General features: G+C 47.5%; 1 protein-coding gene across 1 annotated transcript in view; it reads right to left on the reverse strand.

The window, feature by feature from the left end:
- Window positions 1–4,790: 4,790 nt before the first annotated feature.
- The window catches only part of CUL4A (cullin 4A), a 46,620-nt gene continuing 29,406 nt past the window's right edge, over window positions 4,791–22,004 (reverse strand). Inside the window, exons 12-20 of the mRNA XM_058742071.1 lie at window positions 21,100–21,204; window positions 20,680–20,790; window positions 20,511–20,596; window positions 19,984–20,091; window positions 13,610–13,723; window positions 12,489–12,594; window positions 12,157–12,329; window positions 7,929–8,081; window positions 4,791–6,393 (exon numbers count right to left, since the gene is read on the reverse strand). Coding sequence (XP_058598054.1) covers window positions 6,298–6,393; window positions 7,929–8,081; window positions 12,157–12,329; window positions 12,489–12,594; window positions 13,610–13,723; window positions 19,984–20,091; window positions 20,511–20,596; window positions 20,680–20,790; window positions 21,100–21,204 — 1,052 coding nt within the window. The 3' untranslated portion in view covers window positions 4,791–6,297. The remainder of the gene's footprint in view (window positions 6,394–7,928; window positions 8,082–12,156; window positions 12,330–12,488; window positions 12,595–13,609; window positions 13,724–19,983; window positions 20,092–20,510; window positions 20,597–20,679; window positions 20,791–21,099; window positions 21,205–22,004) is intronic.

Here is a 22,004-nt window from a genome sequence, read left to right on the forward strand (position 1 = left end):
TTTTATTTTTTATTTATTTTTGGGACAGAGAGAGACATAGCATGAACGGGGGAGGGGCAGAGAGAGAGGGAGACACAGAATCCGAAACAGGCTCCAGGCTCCGAGCCATCAGCCCAGAGCCCGACGCGGGGCTCGAACTCACGGACCGCGAGATCGTGACCTGGCTGAAGTCGGACGCTTAACCGACTGCGCCACCCAGGTGCCCCAAACCTCTCCTCTTTCTAATGGAAGCATTTGAAGCCGTCAGTTTCCCCGTAGGCATCTCTTTAGCAGTATTTTGTACACTTTTATATGTTGTATTTTCCTATTCATTCAAAATATCTTCTAATTTTCCTTGTGGGTTTTGACTCATGGGTTATTTATTTAAAAGTGTATCATTTACTTACTTTATCTATTTTAGAATTACTGGCGTATTTATTTAGAAGCCAGCTGGGGCTGGCTCAGTCGGAGGAATGTGTGACTCTTGATCTCAGTGTTGTAAGTTGTTTTGTTTTCCCCACAGGGTTGTTAAGTTTGGGCCTCATGTTAGGTCCAGAGATTACTTAATATCTTCAAAGAAAGAGTGTGTTGCTTAATTTCCAAGCATTTAGTTATTAACAGTGCTCTTCCTGTTAGATTTTGAATTTTTATTCAGTATTATTTCTTAAGATTTCTAATTTAATTCCATTGTGGTCAGAAGACATATTCTGTAGAATTTCAGGCCTTTTAAGCATGAGACTTGTTTGATGTCCCCCTGTATGCCTACCTTGACGCATGTCCCCAAGCACTGGAAAGAATGTGCTGCTGTCGGGTGTAGTATCGTGTAATTATCCATAAGGTGGGTCTGTGTTTTTCCTGTTCGTCAGGTATGAGAGAATTCTGAAGCCTCTGACTGAACTCAGGGATTTGTCTGTGTCTCTGCTTGCTCTTTCCAGCTCCGTCAGGTTCTGCTCCATGCGTTCTGATGCCGTCACAAGAGCCCGGTACATTCAGGGTTAAATCTGATGAGTGCCTCCTTTCTCTATGAAACAGCCTCTTCCTCTCTGGGAATACTCCTTGTCCCAAGGTCTACTTGGTGTTCGTGTGACCACTGAGGAGTGCTTTCCTGATTGGTTTTCATGTTTTTCTATTTAAAGCGTGTGTCTAGTGGATGATGTGGACCTTGGTCTTAATTTTCTATCTGGGGGTGTCTGTCTCGTCTTTCTTATTTCTGCTCTTTATTCCCTCCCCTTACTTTCCTGCCCTCCTGTGGGCAGATTTCAGATTTATGCTGGAGGTCTCTCCTAACCGAGAACTGCACTGCAAATCTGTGATGTGCACTGACGTGCCCTTTTGTGGGAGGGGTACAAGTTAGGAATATGTTTGTATGCTTCAACTCACAACAACCCCATGAGCTAATAATAAGCACCTTAACTCCTTATAAAATATAAGAAAACCAAGTTTAGAGAATTTAAGTAATTTTCGTAGGGGCACCCAGATCGTGACAGAGCCAGGCTTTAGCCCCTGGTGCATCTGACTTCAGAACTGAAGCCAGGGCACCTGGGTGGCTCAGTCGGTTATGTGTCTGACTTCAGCTCAGGTCATGATCTCAGTTCGTGGGTTCGAACCCCGTGTCAGGCCCTGTGCTGACAGCTCAGAGTCTGGAGCCTGCTTCAGACTCTGTGTCTCCCTCTCTCTCTGCCCCTCCCCTGCTCACACTCTCTCTCTGTCTCTCAAAAATAAATGAATGTAAAAAAAAAATTAAAAAAACCCTGCAGCCTTTAACTATATCTCTCCATTGACTCTGGTGCCTTGAGAACATTCCATCACTGAGAAGCAGACCCAGCACACCACGTCCACTGTCAAATGCAACATCTCTGCTTTCTAAGGAACTGACCTTGATTCCTGCATCACTGGTAACAGAAACCCTTAAAAGTCTCCCCAGCTTTGCAACCTGTTGCTTTGCCTTTATCCCCACCTGTACCTACTTTTACATTACGGCCTGTTCTAGCAAGAACACACCCATGCACACGCAAATACACATATATAAACACACGTGTGTATACACACAAACACACACGCAAATATACAAACACATACATATATACAAACGTGTATACACACACAAACATGCACACATACAAATACACATACACACACATGCATGTGCCCCTAGGCTTGACCCCTCTCTCCCCTCTTGAGCCCTTTCCTCTGCTCGTTTCCTCATCCAGATGAAACCTTGCCTCGCCCCTGCCTTCATCCCCCCCCCCACCCCCCCCTCCAACACCCCCCCCCCCCCCGCCACCACCCTGCACCACCTGCAATGGCCCCTGGTTACTAACACAAAGACTGGCCATTTCTTTCCTCAAACTTTCCTCCTTGGTTCCTTGGCACACTCGCTCCCCCGCACGCCCACTCGAGCTCCCACACACTTGTTCTCCTGTATACCCACTACCCTGCACACTCGCTTGAACTCACACTTGCTCCCCTGTACACTCACTCAAGCTCACACTTGCTCCCATGCACACCCGCTCCCCTGCGCACCTGCATGCCCGCTTGAGCTCATGCTTGCTCTCCCACACACTCACTTGAGCTCACACTTGCTCTCTCACAACCCACTTGAACTCACACTTGCTCTCCCGCACACTCACTGGAGCTCACCCTCTTGCACACCCGCTTGAGTTCACACTTGCTCTCCCGCACACTTGCTTGAGTTCACGCTTGCTTCCCTGGAACTTGCTCAAGCTCACTCTCACACACCCACTTGAGCTCACACTTGCTCTCCCACTCCTGCACACTCACTCCCCCTCATGCTGACCCACTCACACCCCCACTGACACACAAGCCACTTGGGAATTCTATCAAGGCCAATGCAGTGAGCAGCATAATCACCAGGCAGTGGACTCTGTTGGGTCGACAGTATAGGTGTCTCAAAGTCAGAAATGTGCTCGTAAGTTAGTTCGCTGCAACTGTCACCCCACATCATAACTGAGGCTCCGGGGCCACCTCCGGGACGCCTGGACCGCCCCCTTCTGCTCACCTCCCGACAAGCCAAGCCCCCTGGACCCTAGCACCGGTCACTGCTCTTCCCCTGTCAGGCCTCTTGGTTCCTCCCCTCGCTCCTCTCCCCTGCAGGTGATGCTGGGAGGCACCTGGACTTGGCCTCCCTGTCCTGGAGGCTCTTCCCGCACCTCCACTGTCCTCAATGCTGCCCCAAGCCCTGCTTTCCTGCACCCCGCACCCGCTGGACGTCTTGTCACCTGGGTCCCCTCACCATGGGCCCGCCCCCCACTCCCTGCCACCTGCAGGCCAGCTGCCCTGCTCCTTGCATCCCAGCTTCTCTGGAGCACACGCCAAGGGGGTAGACCTTCTCTCCAGGTCCCTGTCCTGGCTCTCCCATCTCCCTCTTTGCCCAGCCGCCTCCAGACACTCACACTTTTCACCCTTCTGGAGCCGACCCCAGGCTTGTGCCCTCTCCTGCCCACCCTGGGGGCACCCCCGCCTGGCTCAGGGGGCCGGCCTCCCCAGGATGATGCCCAGACAGACACCTGCAAAGCTGCTGAACCGACTTTCTCAAAATGATCCCTCGGAGACCACCCTGCCTCCAGCTGTGGCTTTTCTCCTTTCTGGAAATGGCAGTGGGCATGTGCTGCCCACACACATCTCTGCTGCCACATCGCGGTGAAGCTCATCCAGAGCACGTCCACCCTCCCCCCACATAAACTCTTTCTCTCTCGAAAAGAAACACTAAAAAAAAATAAAAAAAAACCAACCATTGTTTAATGTTTATTTATTTTGAGAGAGAGGCAGAGCAAGAGCTGGGGAGGGGCAGAGAGAGAGGGACACAGAGAATCCAAACAGGCTCCAGGCTCCGAGCTGTTAGCACAGAGCCCAACGCGGGCCTCGAACCCACAAACCGTGAGATCATGACCCGAGCCGAAGTCCAACGCTTAACCCACTGAACCACCCAGATGCCCCTCAATTTTAGCTTTAGAATCACCGTTTGTGTTTTTTTTAATGTTTGTTTATTTCTGAGACAGAGACAGAGCATGAGTGGGGGAGGGGCAGAGAGAGACGGAGACACAGAATCAGAAGCAGGCTCCAGGCCCCGAACTGTCGGCACAGAGCCCAACGCGGGGCTCGAACTCACGGACTGCGAGATCATGACCCGAACCTAAGTCGGAGATGCTCAACCGACTGAGCCCCCCAGGCGCCCCTGTTTGTGTTCTGAAGTAGGGGGGAGTGTGGCACGTTCAGATGCTGCACAGATAAATGTGAGAACAGCCACTCCTCTTCCTCACTCAGGTTTTCTCTGTGCTCCTCAGTTACGTGAAAATGCTTTTCATGTGGATATTCTGTTTGCTATGAGGCATGTTGTCACTTTTTGTTGTTGCTGAAAACGTGACCTTCTGTTATATCATGACTTTCCTGCTAATTTTGTGTTGTTAAAAGCTTTGTTCTTTTTGTGATCACAGCTTTTTAGTTGTTTCTCTTAGATTTCCTGGGCACGCAATCATTTATCCATAAATCCTCTCACCTCCTTTCCCATTTCACGGCTTCTCTCTCGTCTAAGTGTCCTTCCCTGCCCTCGTCTCCCCTGTCCCATTTGCTCCGCCATGCTGGCCTCTCACTGCAACAACACAGATGCTACCTGATCTGTGAGAGCGTGATCTGCTCCGTCTGCCGGTCCCACCGGGTGCAGTCTGTGGTGGAGAAGGGTGCGATGGCCCATCTCCCGGGAGATGACTGTGACCGTGCCTGGCCTGCTGCTGGGTTCCTCTGTTCGCTGTACTGGTCACAAAGTTTAAGTCGCTAAAGAGTTAGGAGGAATGTGTAGTTCACACAGCACGAGTTTTATTAATGTAATTTTAAGGCCAATTAAACTAATTTTATTCAGAGTAAGTCTACATTAAATTACAATATTAACAATCTCTAGAAATAATGAACATAAAATTTAAGAAGTAGAAATCTATTTGGTCTTTATAGACCACAAATCATAGAACTCACAAATGAAAATTTACAAATATAGAAATAATGAGGATACTTGAAGGGCGAGATTTTCACATGGAAACCCATAAGATGTCATATTTTAAACACGCATGTTTCAAAAAGGGAGAAGTTTTTAATAATTTAGCACAAAATCAAATTATATAAACTTGGTATATCCCAGAAAATATTGCTTTAAACACTTATACCATGATCAAAATTCCTTTGGTAGCTTTTAATCAAAGTGAAACATGCTATTATGTAAAATATAAAGTACTCTGAAATGTTACCAGAAAAGGATCTTTGTTACAGTTCACGGTACTGACATCGTCGGCCCCCACACAACCTCACCTGTACACACACAACATGAAACCAGGTGCCAACAAAATCCTTTAATCTTTTGACAAAACCACCTTCCCAACATCAGGACTCGAGTGTCTCCCGCCACACCTTACAGTGGTCACAGCGTGGACAACAAGCTTCCCTGCGTAAGGCTGTAAAGCAAACCAAACTCTGTTAGAGCGACTGTATGCCATTGTACAAATACTGCAGTCAGGAAACCAGACAGCGGTCACCTCGGTGCGAAGAGCAGGGGCTGCGAGACACAATCTTAGAAGAGTGGGTGCAATCACACTGCCCCCTGGACCCCTAAACAGAAAATTCACAAGCAACTGAGACGCTCGTGAGTTCACCACAGTGAGCATGCCCCCAGTGCTGTCTCGGCAAGGAGGGGTCTTGCCGAGAAACCTCGCTCTGGGAAGTCTGTCATCAGAGTGTAAAAACATGGCAGATAAAGGAAACGGACAGATGTCGGTATCGACGTTGCATAACTGAGGAGTCAGTTCTTGACACTGTTTCTTCCTAATGCTCGCCAACGAAGGGCTCTGGTTTCCAACCTACATGCCCATCCACCAGGAGCCCCTGCCTTCAGGAGCACACCAGCCCACTCTGCAGCCCACGGACACAGCACGGAGGGTCTAACTGTGCATCTGTGATCACACGCACACACACACCCCACACCAAGCTGTCAGCTTTCTGCTACGAAAGCAACACCTTACAAAGGAACCTCTTTTACCCAATATCTTCTCGTCCAATCTCAAAGTCATTCTGCCCGAGCAGCTGCGACAGTTTAAACACCGAAAAGAGTAAGAGGAAGAACTGGAGGAAAGACACATGTGCCGCTGGCAAACCCCTAAGCTCTGTGAAGGGTGATCTGAGAATCATCCTTTCCTTCTAATCCAAAAGTCTCCACGCTGGCTCAATCTCAGAAGTCCTGGGAACGGCACAGAAATGCTTCACCGCTCTGAAGATACATTCTAGGGTCTCGCTGAGAGAACACGGCTGGCCGACACATCAGGCCACGTAGTGGTACTGATTCGGATTGTCTTTGTCTCTCTCCATATAGTCTCTGTCTATAAGAGATTCAATTCTCTTTTTCAAATCTCCAGGCTAAAAAAGAGAAACGAAACCCCTCAATTATAGTGGCGGTAAATTTACAAACACGGGGAAACATATGCGCGAAGCAAATAATTATAATTATATAAAATATACGTATCTACAGGTAAACTATTTATAATTATAACCAAATTATAAAACGAAGACAATCCAAGTCCTTCCTTCAGAGACAATGCTAACATGGCCTCTTGATTCAAGCGCTCTCGTGTGAATTTACTGTCTGAGCAGGCTGAGGGAGGAGATGGAAACCCTTCTTTACCAGCACGAACGAACGCATAAGCAGGGCACATCCTACTGGGTGGCACATTTTCATTGGTCTGAAAGGGGAATCTGGTAACGTCTCAGGGCAGCTTCATCCTTTGCAAGGACATCTGTCCCCAAGTCCTGTATTTCCTGCATGTGCTGCTGATGTGTAACCACAGGTCCACAGATGACTGACACCATAACAAGCGAGCCCCGCGAGGACGTCTCTGGCTCCGCCGTGGTAGAAAGCACACTTATGTTGACATTTATGAGCAAGCTTCTCCCTTCAAGGGCACATTCCATCAAAAGGCCTAACTTTCTATCGAGTGACGGATGGAGCATTCATGAGATGCAGTGAGACCCACGCGAGGTCCTGCCAGGGCAGAGCCGGCTGCTACAGCCACCGCATATGCCTCCCACTGCTCAGTGCTGTAACTGCTGGGCCTCTCGTCTGTAAGAGGGAAAGTGGGCGCTGGCTCTGGCCCGAGGGGGAAAGAAGGGTGTATACAGCAGGGCTGGGCGCCCACACCTGCATGGCAGAGGACATGGCAGCCGCGTGCTCGCCCAGGGGAACACGGTGTCTGCTCACCCTGACTCCCTCAGTGAGGATGGAGGGCCGGCTGCTCCTCTGCCCAATGGGACCCCGCAGAACCAGGGAGCTTCACCCCACAGGCTCAGTCTCTGTAGGGCCAGGCCTCACGAGTCCCATACTTCCCAGGTGGACACGCCTGTTTTCAAGAGCTCTTCCTAACACTTCCCTACCTGGTCAGTGCTCCAAGTACAGCCAGGGCAGAAACCCTCCGGCCTAGAATCACGCAGGCACAGGCAGGATTCAGGGTTGACTTTCTCATGCACAGAAATGAGGAGGTATCACCAAAACAGAAAATGCTCTGGAGCTTGTCAGTGCTGAATAAATGAGCAGCTAGTAGGACTTCCCTGCAATCACAGGGCATGACCTGAATAGCCACCCCACTGAGAAACCCTGCCTGGAGCTACAGCAACTGCCCCGGCCCCCTCCCCCTCCTAACAAGGTGTCAACAACGTCTCTGCCGTGGCAGATTTGGGGCCTCTAGTTCCTAGGACGGTTACAAAGAGCATTTGGGATAAAAACCCTACTGTCCCCACTTGCCAGTTTTTTGACATTTGGTGTGCAAACACAAGCAGATTTCTTCAGTAAATGATCACCTGTAATGCAGGACAAATGATTCTAATGTGTTAGGAACTGAACATGCTTTTTCAATGTTCGGCGCAATACTTTAAGTTTAATTAAGCTAATGTGCATTTACCTTTACTGGAAATTTCAGCTGATTATACAATTCAGAAACTAGAAGGTTATGACCAAGAGTCTTTCTCATCTTCATTATTCTGACGATAGCAGCGTCAATCTGATATTGTCTGTCCTGAAACACTCTCTCAGTGGTGCTGGCTTGTTCCTCAATCTGCACACAGACACACACACAAGTGAAGTGTAAAGATACAGTTGGGTGTTATTTCATATTGTTGAGTTTAATGGGAAACTTTTTTCTTATTTGAGAGAGAGACAGAGGGAGAGAGAGAGAACACTCGAGCACAGGCAGGGGAGGGAGAGAACCTGAAGCAGGTTCCACACTCAGCACGGAACCTGATGCAGGGCTTGATCTCAGGACTGACTGTGAGATCACGACCTGAGCCGAAATCAAGTTGGATGCTCAACCAACTGAGCCACCCAGGCACCCCTGATAAGAAAATTTGATGCAAAGAAAGGCCAAACATTGGGTAAATCCTATTCTGTTATGCATTTTTATTTGTTCTAGCAAAACCTAGCTTCCCAAGAATAGCCCAACTTCAGTACCAAAGCTTGAAAAAGAATGTAAAGTTACATTCCCTTCATAAAAAAGCTACAAAACACTATCAACTGTATATAATCCTGGATTAGATCCAGTAGCACAGAAGAGAAAGCAGAATAAAACACAATAGCTACCAGAGTTTATTCCAGAAATGCAAGCTTTGCTCAGCATCAGGAAACCTAGGAATGGAATGAATTTCATCACAGTTGTGTTGAGGTCACAGCGATTTTGTGATCTCTTGACAGACACTGCAAAGGCACAAAAAAACTGAAAACCTATCCTTGATCTAAAACAAATTAACGTACAAATAGCAATGAAAAAAACCCCACCTGAACATGATAAAAAGCTGTTACCAGAAGCAAAGCACAGCTCCTGATAACAACTTCATGTTAGTTAACAGCAACCTACTGGAGGCCTGTTTGATCTACAGGAGACAGGTCTGTGCCTGCATGTAAGGTAAGTGAGTTTCAGAAAGGGAGAAGCCACGCTTCCATCGCACTTCCAAAGGGATCCACCACCCCAAATAGGTTAATGTTCCAGCCACTTGAGATAAAAAAAATCAGGAAGTGAAGAAAAAGCCTGGTAGCACCATTATTTCATACAAATGTGATTTTCAAAGTTCTAGCTGCGCAGTAAGAGAACAAAAGAACTATAGCAAATTGGAGCAGACACGTGGTAATTATTTGTAGATAAGCTACGAATCCAAAAATCCGAGAAAATCAACTGAAAAACATCAAAGCCAACGAGAATTTCGTGAAGTGGCTGGACACAGGAAGAGTACACAAGGGTAAATGGTGTTAATATATACATACTGGCAATAACTGGTTACACATGTAAACAGAAAAGATCCCCTTAATAGGTGCCAGCATTTTATTGGCCCTTCGTGCTTAAAACCTTCAGTGGCTTCCCAAAATTCTTCACAGCTCTGACCAGTCTGTATATAACCTGTCTGTGGCCTGCCTCCTTAGGCCTCACCTGGCTCAGCGTGGCCTTCGGTGGGAAAGCCTTCCCTGACCCACGGTGTCGGACTGTGCTTTTGTCTCCTACCTCAAGTGTAGTAAGTTAAACAATGTGTAATCATCTGGTACCTGTCTGCTGAAAGTTCCTTGAAGCCAAGATTTATAAGAATAAGTTATTATTCACGGATGAATTCTCAGTGCTTCACAGAGGACCTACGCCTTAGTAGGTGCTTAATGAGTATTTGTTGAATCATCTAATAAGAAATATGCCAAGACTTTTAGTAGAAAACTCCCATGAAGAGAAGAGATTTATATTTATATATATACACAGATAAGAATCAGATTTAGTATAGCCAAAATGAAAACTGAAAACTGTGTAATGCACTTTGAATAAAAAATGTTAATGTTCTTATTTGGAGGGCAAAGACACAATAAAATTATTCTCAAACTTACTGGGAGAATAAATTTATAGGAATGGGTAAATTAACTAAAAGAATTTGGGTCCTGGATATGAAAGAGATCAATAGAATTTGTAGAAGAGAATTTAAAAACTGACTCGTAATATGTGAATTTAATATATAACAGAGGTGACAATTCAAATAAGTTGTCAGAGAACGGTATTTTCAATTCAGTTTTAGAACAGGAAGAGTAGTTAGATTGCTTTTTGATATTAATTTCTACGTTGCTCAAAGAAAAACTTACATGTAAAAACTAATAGAAAAGTACAAGTAATTTTAAAAAAAACATTGGGTTAGGGGCACCCGGGTGGCTCAGTCAGTTAAGCATCCGACTTCGGCTCAGCTCATGATCTTGGGTTCGTGAGTTCAAGCCCCGCATCGGGCTCTGTGCTAACAGCTCGGAGCCTGGAGCCTGCTTCGGATTCTGTGTCTCCCTCTCTCTCTGCCCCTCCCCCACGCTCTCTCTCTCTCAAAAATAAATATTAAAAAACAAAACATGAAGAATTAAAGATCAGAAAGACATGATGTGCATAAGCTACTCAATGGCATAAAGATGCTCAAAGAAATTCAATCTAAAATGGCAATGAACTATCTGTGCCTGTAAGAACAGGGCGGGCAGAGGGAGGGCTGGCCCTCTTGTGAAACCGGACACTGAAATCTGGGAAGATCTGTCAGGCTTCCATTTGGAAAAGAGTAACAAAAGTCCACATTCTTTGACCTTGTAATCCCAGGGCAAAGATTTTATACTGAAGAAACAAGCTAATAGGTACACAGGATGTTTAATGTAACCTTACTTCCAGTAGAGATCGAAACCACCTGAATGCCTTTCCCCAAGGGTGCTGCCGAGCTCCTGAGGGACACAGGACCAACTACTCTGCACCCGTGAGAAACCAAGTCCTGACATGAAAGCAGACCCACAGTAACAAGACCAGACTGCACAATGGCACATATAAATGCCATCTGCAGAGTGATCCCGTTACAGAAAAAACAAGATTAGACATTTACACCACAGGAAAAACCTGCACGTCGAAGTGGCAGTAGAGGTCATCTCCAGGGGACAGAGGTGACAGTCCCACTTTGAAATAAGCACACCTGGGTGGCTCAGTCGGTTAAGTGCCGACTTCGGCTCAGGTCATGATCTCACAGTTCATGAGTTCGAGCCCTGTGTTGGGCTCCGTGCTGGACAGCTCAGAGCCTGCTTGGGATTTTGTCCCCCCTCTCTATCCCTCCCCTCCTCGTTCTCTCTCAAAAATAACATTAAAAATAAAGTAAAAGCACAAAAAGAATGCCTGTTTTCCCATATACTTGCCGACTCTGGATATCACCAAACTTTTAAACGTTTCCCATGTTGACAGATGTAAAGTGGAGTATTATTTTATTAAAGTTTTTACTTATTTGAAAGACCGAGGGTGGCTGGGTGGCTCAGTCAGTTAAGCACTGACTTCGGCTCAGGTCATGATCTCGCGGTTTGTGGGTTCAAGCCCTGCTTCGGGCTCTGTGCTCTCAGCTTGGAGCCTGGAGCTGCTTCGGATTCTGTGCCTCTCTCTCTCTCTGCCTCTGCTTATGCTCTCTCTCTCTCTCAAAAATAAACATAAAAATTAAAAAAAAAAAAAAAAGCGCACGCAAGTGGGGAAAGGGCAGAGAGAGTGAGAGAGAGGGAATCCCAAGGAGGCTCTGTGGGGCTTGGACCCATGAAATCATGAGTCTGCTGCTCGATGACAGAGCCCCCCAGGCAGCCCTGGGGTATTATTTTAACTTGAATTAAAAAAAATTACTGATGAGAATGAACATCTTTCATATACTTACTGATCTTTTGCATTTCTTTTTGTGTAATCTGAACTTCTTTTCCCACCGGGCTCCACCTGAACACTTCCAGGTAAGGGAGCGACCACACTCGACTGCGGGGGGTGAAGAAGCTGTGACGCTGCCCTGGTCTTGTCTGAATGGGTTGGTGCCTTTAGGCCTCTCCTCATTTACATACCAGGGCCCACTGCCGCCCCCCCCCCCCCCCCCCCCCCCCCCCCCCGCCGCGTGGCAGCACTTCAGGCTGCAAGGGCTCCCTTGTTCGGAAGGGCCTGAGGGCGGTGGTCCAGGACCTGCCCTGGACATGAGACACTTGAGAATGTCTTCGCTGCTACAAACACTGTGACAGCCACCACCTCACCACCCCTCCCACGTTAAAGTGCTCTTACAAGACTTAGGAATTGACCGTACAAATGAATGAGTCCTTGGTAAGTACCCAGTGAGTGACACAAGAAAGCTTATACGTACGGTTTCCTTCATCTGGATCTGGTTGATCTTTATTCGAAACAGTTTGTGCTTGAACTCCCCGTTGAACATGAATGTGTCCCCATCTTCCACCTCCTTCCCTTTGGGACTCTTAACCAGAACTCGTGCTTTGCCGCAGGCCAGGGACTGCAACGTTCTTCGCAGCTCACCGTCCTCTGGGTGGGGAGAGAATCGGGCACAGACTAGCACCGAAATGAGGACACGTGACAATGGTGAAAGACACCCCACACTCACATGTGACGGGCAGAGACTGGGCTGATCTCTAACAACAAGGACACGCGGAGGCCACACAGTCATGGAGCGAGGACTCTTACCTATCCCTGTGGCCATTTTTATTTCTTCAAAGCTGAATCCATCCCCTTCGTTGAACATGAGAAGCACCAGTGTCTGGAACAGGGACACCTGGAACTCCTTCTTCCCCTGAAAGAGCATGGGACGCACACCGTGTAAACCTGTGAGCTCTGTGTGCAGGAAAGCGGCTAGGCTCTAGAGGGCTTCACCCCCAGGACCAGCCTCTCTGGGTGGAGGTGGGGAAGCATGGCTGCCCCACCCGGTCTGCAGAGGCAGGAGAGGATACATGCAATTTACATACGTAGTATCCATGCACATAGGATTTATAGGATACGGTGCCTAGTGCATGGTAACAGCTAGCTAAGTAGTCATTCTGTAAATTTTTTGCTTGGTATATACAACTGAATCTTATTTACAAAGCTGAAGTTAAACAGGAACATGAAGGCACTGTTTTGTGACCTGCTTCTTTCTGGTATCAAAACACCGTCTGCACTTTCCTCTTGTATAACGTCTCTTTTAGCAATAGCACCGCGACAAACGGGCTTATTCACTGCTCTGTGAAAACGTCTTATTATGATGAATTTCTGGAACTGGCACCACTGTAACAAAGCCTGTGACTTTGGAGGCGGGAGACGTGAGACCAAAGCATGCTCTGTATGGCGCTGTTCCTCGAGGTTTTAGCCTTGACCAATCAGTACTCGAAATGTGGCATTTCACTGGACTGTAATTTGCAAATGTTTGGCAGAAAAATAGAGCAGGTTTTCAATGAATTTGATTTCTTAGTCTTGCTTTTATGAGTTGCCTCTTCACATCTTTTGCTTTCTTCTTTTTTTAAACCTGGAAGCTTCACACATTCCAGGTCGCTGCGCTGATCTCTGTATCATTCCTATTCTAGCACATGTGCTGTTGAAGCGAGCACTCCTTTGCTCTTTTTTCAGCTAGGTAAATGCTTTCTATTTTTATTGACTTTATTGATTGGAATATTAATCCTTCAGCTGTTTATTATCGTTGACCAAGAAAAGGCAGTACGGAGTTATGCTGAATGACCTTTTCCTTTGTTTGTTACGAAAGATCAACCACAATTGAAAATATTCTATTAACATATTTATATGTTATTTGTCTATGAAACAGACAAAGAACTTACTTCTTTAAACTCTGCTTTTAAAACAGCATGGCCCAACGTGGTTTGCCACTGAAGTTTTCGACCACTGTGCTTTCCAAGATAGAATGTCTTAAATATTTCCTGAAGTTTAACCATCTGCCAAGCACAGGAAAACAATAAGTTTAATTATGCTAAACACCACACATCCAAAGAACCACATACTGCTTAATTTACAAAGCTTTCAAAATTTTTCACAGCTGAATGAAAAGATCAGTTCTGTATTTTGACAGTGTTTCTTTGGATTATTCTGTTACCTATGCAAATGTCTGCCACTCTGGCACACTGGGGTCTGCTTCCCACATGGGTGTTGCTTCAAGTGGTACTTAATGCACAGGCAGGTTGTGTTCCTCAGTCTCCACAGCCCATGCTGTGGCTCCCCTGGCCAGTGGCACATGCAGTCAAGACCACAGAGACCGTCTGCAGGCCCAGCTGTGTCCTGCCAGGTTGTGGTGAGGCTGGGAAGGTGCTGGGAAGCAGGCTGTGGTGAGGCTGGGAGGACACTGGAAAGCACCGGAGACAGTCTTGTCTAGGAGGCATGACGTGCCACTGTTTCCATTGTTACTTTCTGGGAGGATTTCTCCTACCTTCTAAACTTTCTTGTGGTTCTTCTTCTTTTTTTTTTTTTTTTAATTTTTTTTTGATGTTTATTTATTTTAGAGACAGAAAGAGCACAAGTGGGGGGAGGGCAGAGAGAGGGAGACACAGAATCTGAAGCAGGCTCCAGGCTCCAAGCTGTCAGCACAGAGCCCAATGCGGGGCTCAAATCCATGAACCATGAGATCATGACCTGAGCTGAAGTCAGGTACCCAATCGACTGAGCCACTCAGGCGCCCCTCGTGGTTCTTTTTTTTCAAGTTTATTTATTTTTGAGAGAGAGAAGAGAGAGAGTGCTCTAGCAAGCAGGGGAGGGGCAGAGAGAGAGCAAGAGAATCCCAAGCAGGCTCCGAGCTGTCAGCATAGAGCCCAACGCGGGGCTCGAACTCATGAACCCTGAGATGATGACCTGAGCCGAAGTCAAGAGTTGGACACTCAACTGACTGAGCCCCCCCAGGCATCCCTCTCACAGTTCTTTACTGCTGTGGTCTCACTCCTTTGAAGCCCCTCCTCCTTCCCCGGTGTCCAGCCCTCCCCACCCCTGGCCTCCTGCTTAGTTACAGACGGGTTCTGCTGTCTGACAGTGTTTTAGGGTGCATTTTCTGGTGTCCCGCACACTCCCTCTCACTTTCTTTGCTCGGTTCCCTCGACATTCTCACTGCTCTGCAGCCAGGATAGCCAATGGTCTGTGCTGCCAAATCCAATGGGTTCTTCTTATCAGGCTTCGATCAGAAATAGCTTTGTGAGAGGCGGCTTCCCTGCCCTCGGTGACTCATGGCTTAGACCCCCGTGTCTTTGTCTCATGTCCTTTCCTTCCAAGGTCTCCTTGGTGTGTCTACCTTCCACCCCGGACACATGGGCGCCCTCAGGGTCCTGTGTGCCAGATAGTCTGCACTCTGCTCACTGCCCTGTCAGCATCCTTGGCTGCTTCCAAGTTCTTAGGATAAAGAGTCAAACTCTTGGGGCGCCTGGGTGGCTCAATCGGTTAAGTGCCTGACTCCTGATTTTGGCTCAGGTCATGATCTCACGGTTTGTGAGTTCAAACCCACACGCTGATAGGGTAGAGCCCACTTAGAATTCTCTCTCTCTCTCTCTCTCTCTCTCTCTCTCTCTCTCTCTCTCTTCCTCTGCCCCTTCTCTGCTTACGCTCAACCATGTGTGCATGCTCCTCCCGCCCTCAAAAATAAACTAAAAAAAAAAAAAAGATTCTGAGGCGCCTGGGTGACTCAGTTAAACGTCTGACTTTGGTTCAGGTCATGATCTCACGGCTCATGAGTTTAAGTCCCACGTTGGCTCTCTGCTGTCAGCACAAAACCCACTTCAGATCTTCTGTCCCCCTCTCTCTCCACCTCCCCAGCTCACATGCTCTTTCTCTAAAGTGAACAAACATTAAAAAGAAATAAAAATAAAGAGTAAAACCCTTCCAAGGCTTGTCAAGGTCCTGTCCTCCAGAACCACTGATTGCACTGGCCTGTCCTGTGCTTCCCCCACTGGACGAGTACGCTGTGCTGTCTACCCTCAGGCTTCCGCCTAGGGACACCCCTGAGTAACCCCCTGGTCATCTTTAGAGCCCCTTCCTCACAGAGGCCTTCTCCAACTGCTCTTGGCTCTGAAGGCATTCATAGCAACTTGTGACTGTCCCCCTCTGGACAGAGAGCTCAGGGCATCAGCAGGTGCGAGGGAGCGAAGGCCCACTCTCCCTGCCTGGGGCATCTGTCAGCTCCTCTGCGCTCTGTCCAAGCGGTGCCTTTGGTCAGGATGCCCGTCGGCCTTGCATCTGCCCAGCAACTCCATCCTCACACTTCAGAACTATCACCCACACCCACATTTAACCACATCAGATCCCAGGCACAATTATCATTTCGTTTCTAAGTATTGTAGTATATATCCAAAAGACAACGACTCTCTCAGAAAACATATCTAGAAGTGCCTGGGTGGCTCAGTGGGTTAAGCATCCAACTCTTGATCTCAGGGTCATGAGTTCAAGCCCCATGTTGGGCTCTGCACCGGGGGTGTGAAGTCAACTTAACAAATAATTTGCAAAAAAAGAAAACATACTTGGTGCCATATGACATTCAACCAATAAAAGCTAGCTAATAAGGTGATGAACTTCCTAAAAACTTTTTCCTTGCGATTAACTCCTAGAAGTGGCCATAATCATCATGGTAAGAGGACAGCAGCTAACACTGGGTGCTTATTATGTGCCAATTACAATCCCAGGCTCAAAATGGAACAGAGACCCACCCACGTGTAAGAGTGAGTATCGATAAAACTCTTAGCAGAAAACAGAGGTAAATTTTCAAGACCTTGGATGTGGCAACAGTTCTTAGATATGACAACAAAAGTAACAACAGAAAACATACTGGACTTTACAAAAACTCTAAAATTTTATGCAAAGAACACTATCAAAAGAGTAAAAAGATATCTCACAGAATGGGAGAAGATATTTGCCAATCACATATCTGATAAGGATCTAGTGCCCAGAATATACACAGAACTCTTAAAATTTAGCAACAGATAACACAAGTAAAAAATGGGCAAAGGACTTGCATAGAAAGTTCTTCACAGAAGACCTACGGTGGCCAATAGGCACACGAAAAGATGCTCGACAAAATCATCATTCATTGGGGAAAAGCAAATCTAACCAAAACGAGATACTAATTCATACCCACGAAGATGGCTCCGATCAAAAACCAGAATAACAAATACTGAGGAGGATATGGGGAAACTGGAAGCCGTGTTGCTGATGGAAATGTAACAGGCTGCAGCTGCAGTGGAAAACCAGCTTCTCACCCGCATCTCCACTCCTGGGTGTGTACCAGAGGCTCTGAAAACCGGGACACAGATTTCTGCACGCTTGTGCTCACGGCAGCGTTATTCACAGTGGCCGAAAGGTAAACGCACCTTTCAAGTGTCCGTGGCCAGCCAGCTGGCCGGAGGGACAGAACTTGGTCCACACACACAGTGGAACATCATTCAGCCTCATAAAGGAAGCATGATGTGGGCTACACGTCGTGGAACCCGCACGGTGAGTGGAAGAGGTCAGACACGGAAGGCCACCAAGTGTGACTGCAGTTATGTTAAAACCCAGAGTGGGCAAGTCCCTCGTTAGCGGGCCAGCAGGTGCCCAGGCTTGGACACTGGAGCAGGAGTGAACGCTCAACTCCACGGGGGCAGGGTTCTGTTTGCCACAATGACGAAGTTCTGCACTGGACGCAGGTGCTGCTCAGCTGTACGGCTTGAAATGGTGAGCTGCAGTCCGCTTCCCCCATGGCTTCCTCCCCTGTGTTTACACTGTGGGCGTATTTTTACAAAGGCCAGTACAGTAAGCCTTCAGCATCTCTTGCTAGACAACAAAAAAGTACCAGGAAACCACGAGGGCCAGTACAAGGACAGAGGAGCTGACAGGGGCTCCAGCAGCTGGATGGCAGACAACAGGGGCATCGGAGCAAGCAACCAGGAGTCCGCGAGTCTGTCCAGAGGAGGACAGAGACGGTCACTGTTGACCAAGGCGAAAGTGGATCTGAGCAGAGATCGCCCAGCAGGAGAATCTGGTGGGGGAGAGGAGGTCCACACCACGTCCACGTACCTTCCCACAGATTACTTCAAAAGTACAACAGGAGAAACACTAACCACACAGAGAAGCCAGTTAAAGCTTTAACCAACGACAACATGGGACACCAACAGACGGGGGCAAACAGACAGCAGGTACCTCCTGATGTGCTGTTGGCTGAGCAAATTGTGTGGGACCCTTGCTGGATGAGCCCAGTGGACATAATTCATGAAAACTGGTGTGCGGTTTTGGGATGTGTGAACGTTAAGAAAGAAGAGGCTGGTGTAGTTGATACGGGGAAGGGGAACGGGGTAACTGTGGTGTGGGGCCTGGACGGTGTCTGGACAAAAGCAGAGAGGGCTCCCTCCCCCTGGGATAAAACTGTTACGGCAGTAATTGACTCGAGAGCATCTCTGGGAGGTACCCACTGAAGTACTAGGTGCAGGAGGTATGATGTAGCCTCTCAAGTGTCAGTGCTGAAAACACAGGCAACACGTTCTGGGAATGCTTTGAACTATTCTCGTAAAGTCTCTGTTAAGTCTGAATCACCTCAAAATAAGAAGCAAACAAACTCAAAGTGCCACAAGAGACACACCCAGGATGGACCTGCCTGGCCCAGTGAGCGGGGTGAGGAGGCGACGGAGGGTTTTCTGGAGAAAGCGTCTGGGGAGGGAAGTCTTAACCAGCAGTCAAATGCTGAGGACGGATGGGGGTGGAGTGAGGTTTTCTGGAGGTGGCTCACTTTCTGGAGGTGGTTTTCTGGAGTGAGGTTTTCTGGAGGGGGGCACAGAAGCCCTGGAGAACGTGGGAACTGAGGGGCATAGAGCCCGCAGGCAGCTCAGGACACAGCTGTGGCACCTGCAGACAGCAGTTGCTTGGGGAGGGAGGAGGGGACCGCAGCAATCTGGGGCGTCTGAGCCTGGGGACGTTGGTGCATATGTGCTCAGGACCACGGACTCACAGGCTGGAGGCTGAGGGCCTGTGTGGGCTGAGAAGGGAGCTGACAGGCTCTGGGAACGTTAGCGTCTAGAGTAGAGGTGGAGGGCCCACAGGAGAAGACAAGTATCACGGTGCATCAACTGTACTTCAATAACCAGTTAAAACAAACACAAAAAGGAGACAACCACAAAGACCAACCAGCAGATTCAGAAACAGAAGAAAACCCTGAAACAGAGAGTCTTGGAAACGGAACAAACAGCCTCACGACAGGCTGTCTCCAGCCTGGGCTCCCAGGTGCCTTTCTTGGTCCTTTCTAAGGCCCTTGTCCCTGTTTTCTTCCCGGCTCCACCCCAAACCAGCCAGGGGACACAGGCCGTCATGGTGAAATGCTGTTTTCCAGAGGCTATGAGGACCCTGCAGTTTTACTTCTGTGATTTAAAAAAACCTCTCATTAAATACTCCGTGACAGGTAGCATCTCTGTGCATGGTATGTGTGTAAGAAGTCCACAGGGCAAGTGCCTGGGGGGCTCAGTCAGTTAAGCATCAACTTTGGCTCAGGTCGTGATCTCGAGGTCTGAGTTCGAACCTCATACTGGGCTCTGTGCTGTCGGCGGGGAGCCCACTTTAGATCCTCTGTCCCCCTCTCTCTGCCCCTTACCCACTTACGCACACGCGCACACACACTCTCTCAAAAATAGATAAAACACTTAATGTATTTGGTTTCCATAGCTATTCCCCAGACACTTTTATCTTTTTTATTTTTATTTTTTTGATGTTTATTTTTGGGAGAGAGACATAGAGCATGAGTAGGGGAAGGGCAGAGAAGACAGTGGGGGAGACACAGAATCTGAAACAGGCTCCAGGCTCTGAGCTGTCAGCACAGAGGCCATGAACCATGAGATCATGACCTGAGCTGAAAGTTGGACACTTAACTGACTGGGCCACCCATGTGCCCTTTCCCCAAATACTTTTTAAAATTTACTGCATGGTGACTGGGTGGCTCAGCTGGTTAAGCATCCACCTCTTGGCTTTGGCTCGGGTCATGATCTCACGGTTTGTGAGTTTGAGCCCTGTGCTGACAGCTCAGAGTCTGGAGCCTGCTTCAGATTCTGTGTCTTCCTTTCTCTCTGCCCCTCCCTTGCTTACGCTCTCTCTCTCTCTCTCTCTCAAAAATAAACATTAAAAACAAAAAAAACCCAAAGCAGTCCACGGTACTTTGGCAACACTGATATATGAAAAATAAAGGGCAAACACTCTTTGAAACACTTACTTCTGGAGTCAAATGCACTTCCATAGGTGTGTATGTTGGCCAGTACCCCATCGTAAGTATGTTCACGGTTAGATCTATAGAACCTGGGTCACTCTGATTCTGCATATACTAAAGACAAAGAAAACCAAGAGGAAACAGTTACTGCAGAATGTCATCAAAAATAACTAGTTCGTAAAAGAGTAAACAGTGTAATTTTCAAACCACAGTTCAAACCACATGTGTTTGCACCTAGTCCCAAGAACACATCCCACTGAAGCCATGCAACATGTTCCAAAGTCATTTGGGATATTTTTTCTTTCTTGGTTATGTTACCAATACAGGACACTAGCACACCTCTTTAAATCAAAAATTTTTATACATTTTTAGGGATTACTTTTCTTTTTCATTTTGAATTCCAGTTATTTGGACATGTGGACATGTATGATTCTCAAGGCGGAGGGTTTTCCCTTGGCTGACACCCCCCCCAACACAACTTAAAGCGGGGTAGCTCCTGTTCGGCTGTCCCACGTGAAACAAACAGAGCTTGCCTGCTTGAACTGCACCATGATGTCCTTGGACAGCTCCATGTCCTTGAACATGCCTTCCAGCTTGCTGGTGAATGCCGCGCCGCACTCTGGGACACAAGCGGAGGCGTGAGCACCCCCAGGGACGAGGCCCAGCGCAGGGAAGGGTACACCCCGGGGCCCACACGCTTACCGTGCTTTAGTTTGGACAACATAGATTTTTCAGCATCTACTGAGGCGCTTTTTCCAACAAGGAGTCTTTTTGCCAAATCTTTTTTATAAAATGCTTCGAAGACATCTTTCCCTGTTTATAAGCAAATGAAAATGGCGTGAGACGCTGGACTATTAACGCGCACTTGCTCACTCCGGCTGAGACTCCAGTGGCGGCTGTGCCGCAGGGAGCTCGGCAGGGGCCTGTGCGGGATGCCCCCATAGGAGGACACCCGCGCTGCCATTGATGGGCGCCCACCCCTCCATTCCCCGTGCTGACACGGAAGCGGGAGTGTTTCTGTCTGTCCGTCTCAAGGAAAAGAGGGGGCCCATGTACAGACGTGTTGACTGTCTCGTCTCTCCCTGCTCAGTGTTAATAGGAACAGCGTAGAGTGTGTCTCACCGTGAATGAACCTGAATATTATCATGACCTTGTCGAGAATCCTCTCCAGCTCCTCGTCTGTTGCTTCTTTATTACCCGCTCTCAATTTTGAATCAACATGTTTTGCTGTGAGAGTAAAAGTTTACAGTATTTAAAAAACAAGTATTTCTTATATAATACATTTCCTAAATAGAAAAAAAGAGCATCTTTAATTTCTACAAGCAAAAAGTAGACAGCAACACTCTAGAACCTTTCCAAAAAGATATTATTTTATGACAAAAGGCAGATCATGTGAATTTTCTATGACAAGTATTTTCAAGTCATGGGAGATAAATAATTATGCCGCTGCTCCAGCAACGGGAGGGCCCCACCTTCCAGATGTAGCATCCCTGAACACAGGCCTCTCGTACCTGAGACCACAGATTGGCCATGCCTTCCAGAATCCCACACTCCAGGAGTTCAATACCCACCTCTGGAGAAACCACAATCCAGAAAGTGGTATGAAGGCCAAGCTAAACTGCCTTGTGAATTTTTTGTTTGGTTGCTGACTTTTTCTTTTTTAAAGATTTATTTTTTTTTAAGTAATCTCTACACTAATGTGGGCCTTGAACCCACAACACCAAGATTAAGAGTTGCACGCTCCACTGGCTGAGCCAGCCAGGTGCCCCTTTCGTCGCTGCTTTTATTAGTTTTTTCCCTTCACAATTTTTTCATTATGAAATCCTCTGAACATACACAGAGGTAGAAACTGCACAATGAACCCCACGTCCCCATCACATACCCTCAACAGTAGGAAGTTCAACGCTGAATCACTGTACTTACTACATCTTTCTTTGCCCTTTGCCTAAAAACTTCCATTGACTAGTGAGAGTCTATGAATCCCGAAATATGCTTTGCTATTATCACGACATAATTGTATAAAGTGA

This window comes from Neofelis nebulosa, chromosome 1 (assembly GCF_028018385.1).
Source record: "Neofelis nebulosa isolate mNeoNeb1 chromosome 1, mNeoNeb1.pri, whole genome shotgun sequence".
Classification (NCBI taxonomy): domain Eukaryota; kingdom Metazoa; phylum Chordata; class Mammalia; order Carnivora; family Felidae; genus Neofelis; species Neofelis nebulosa.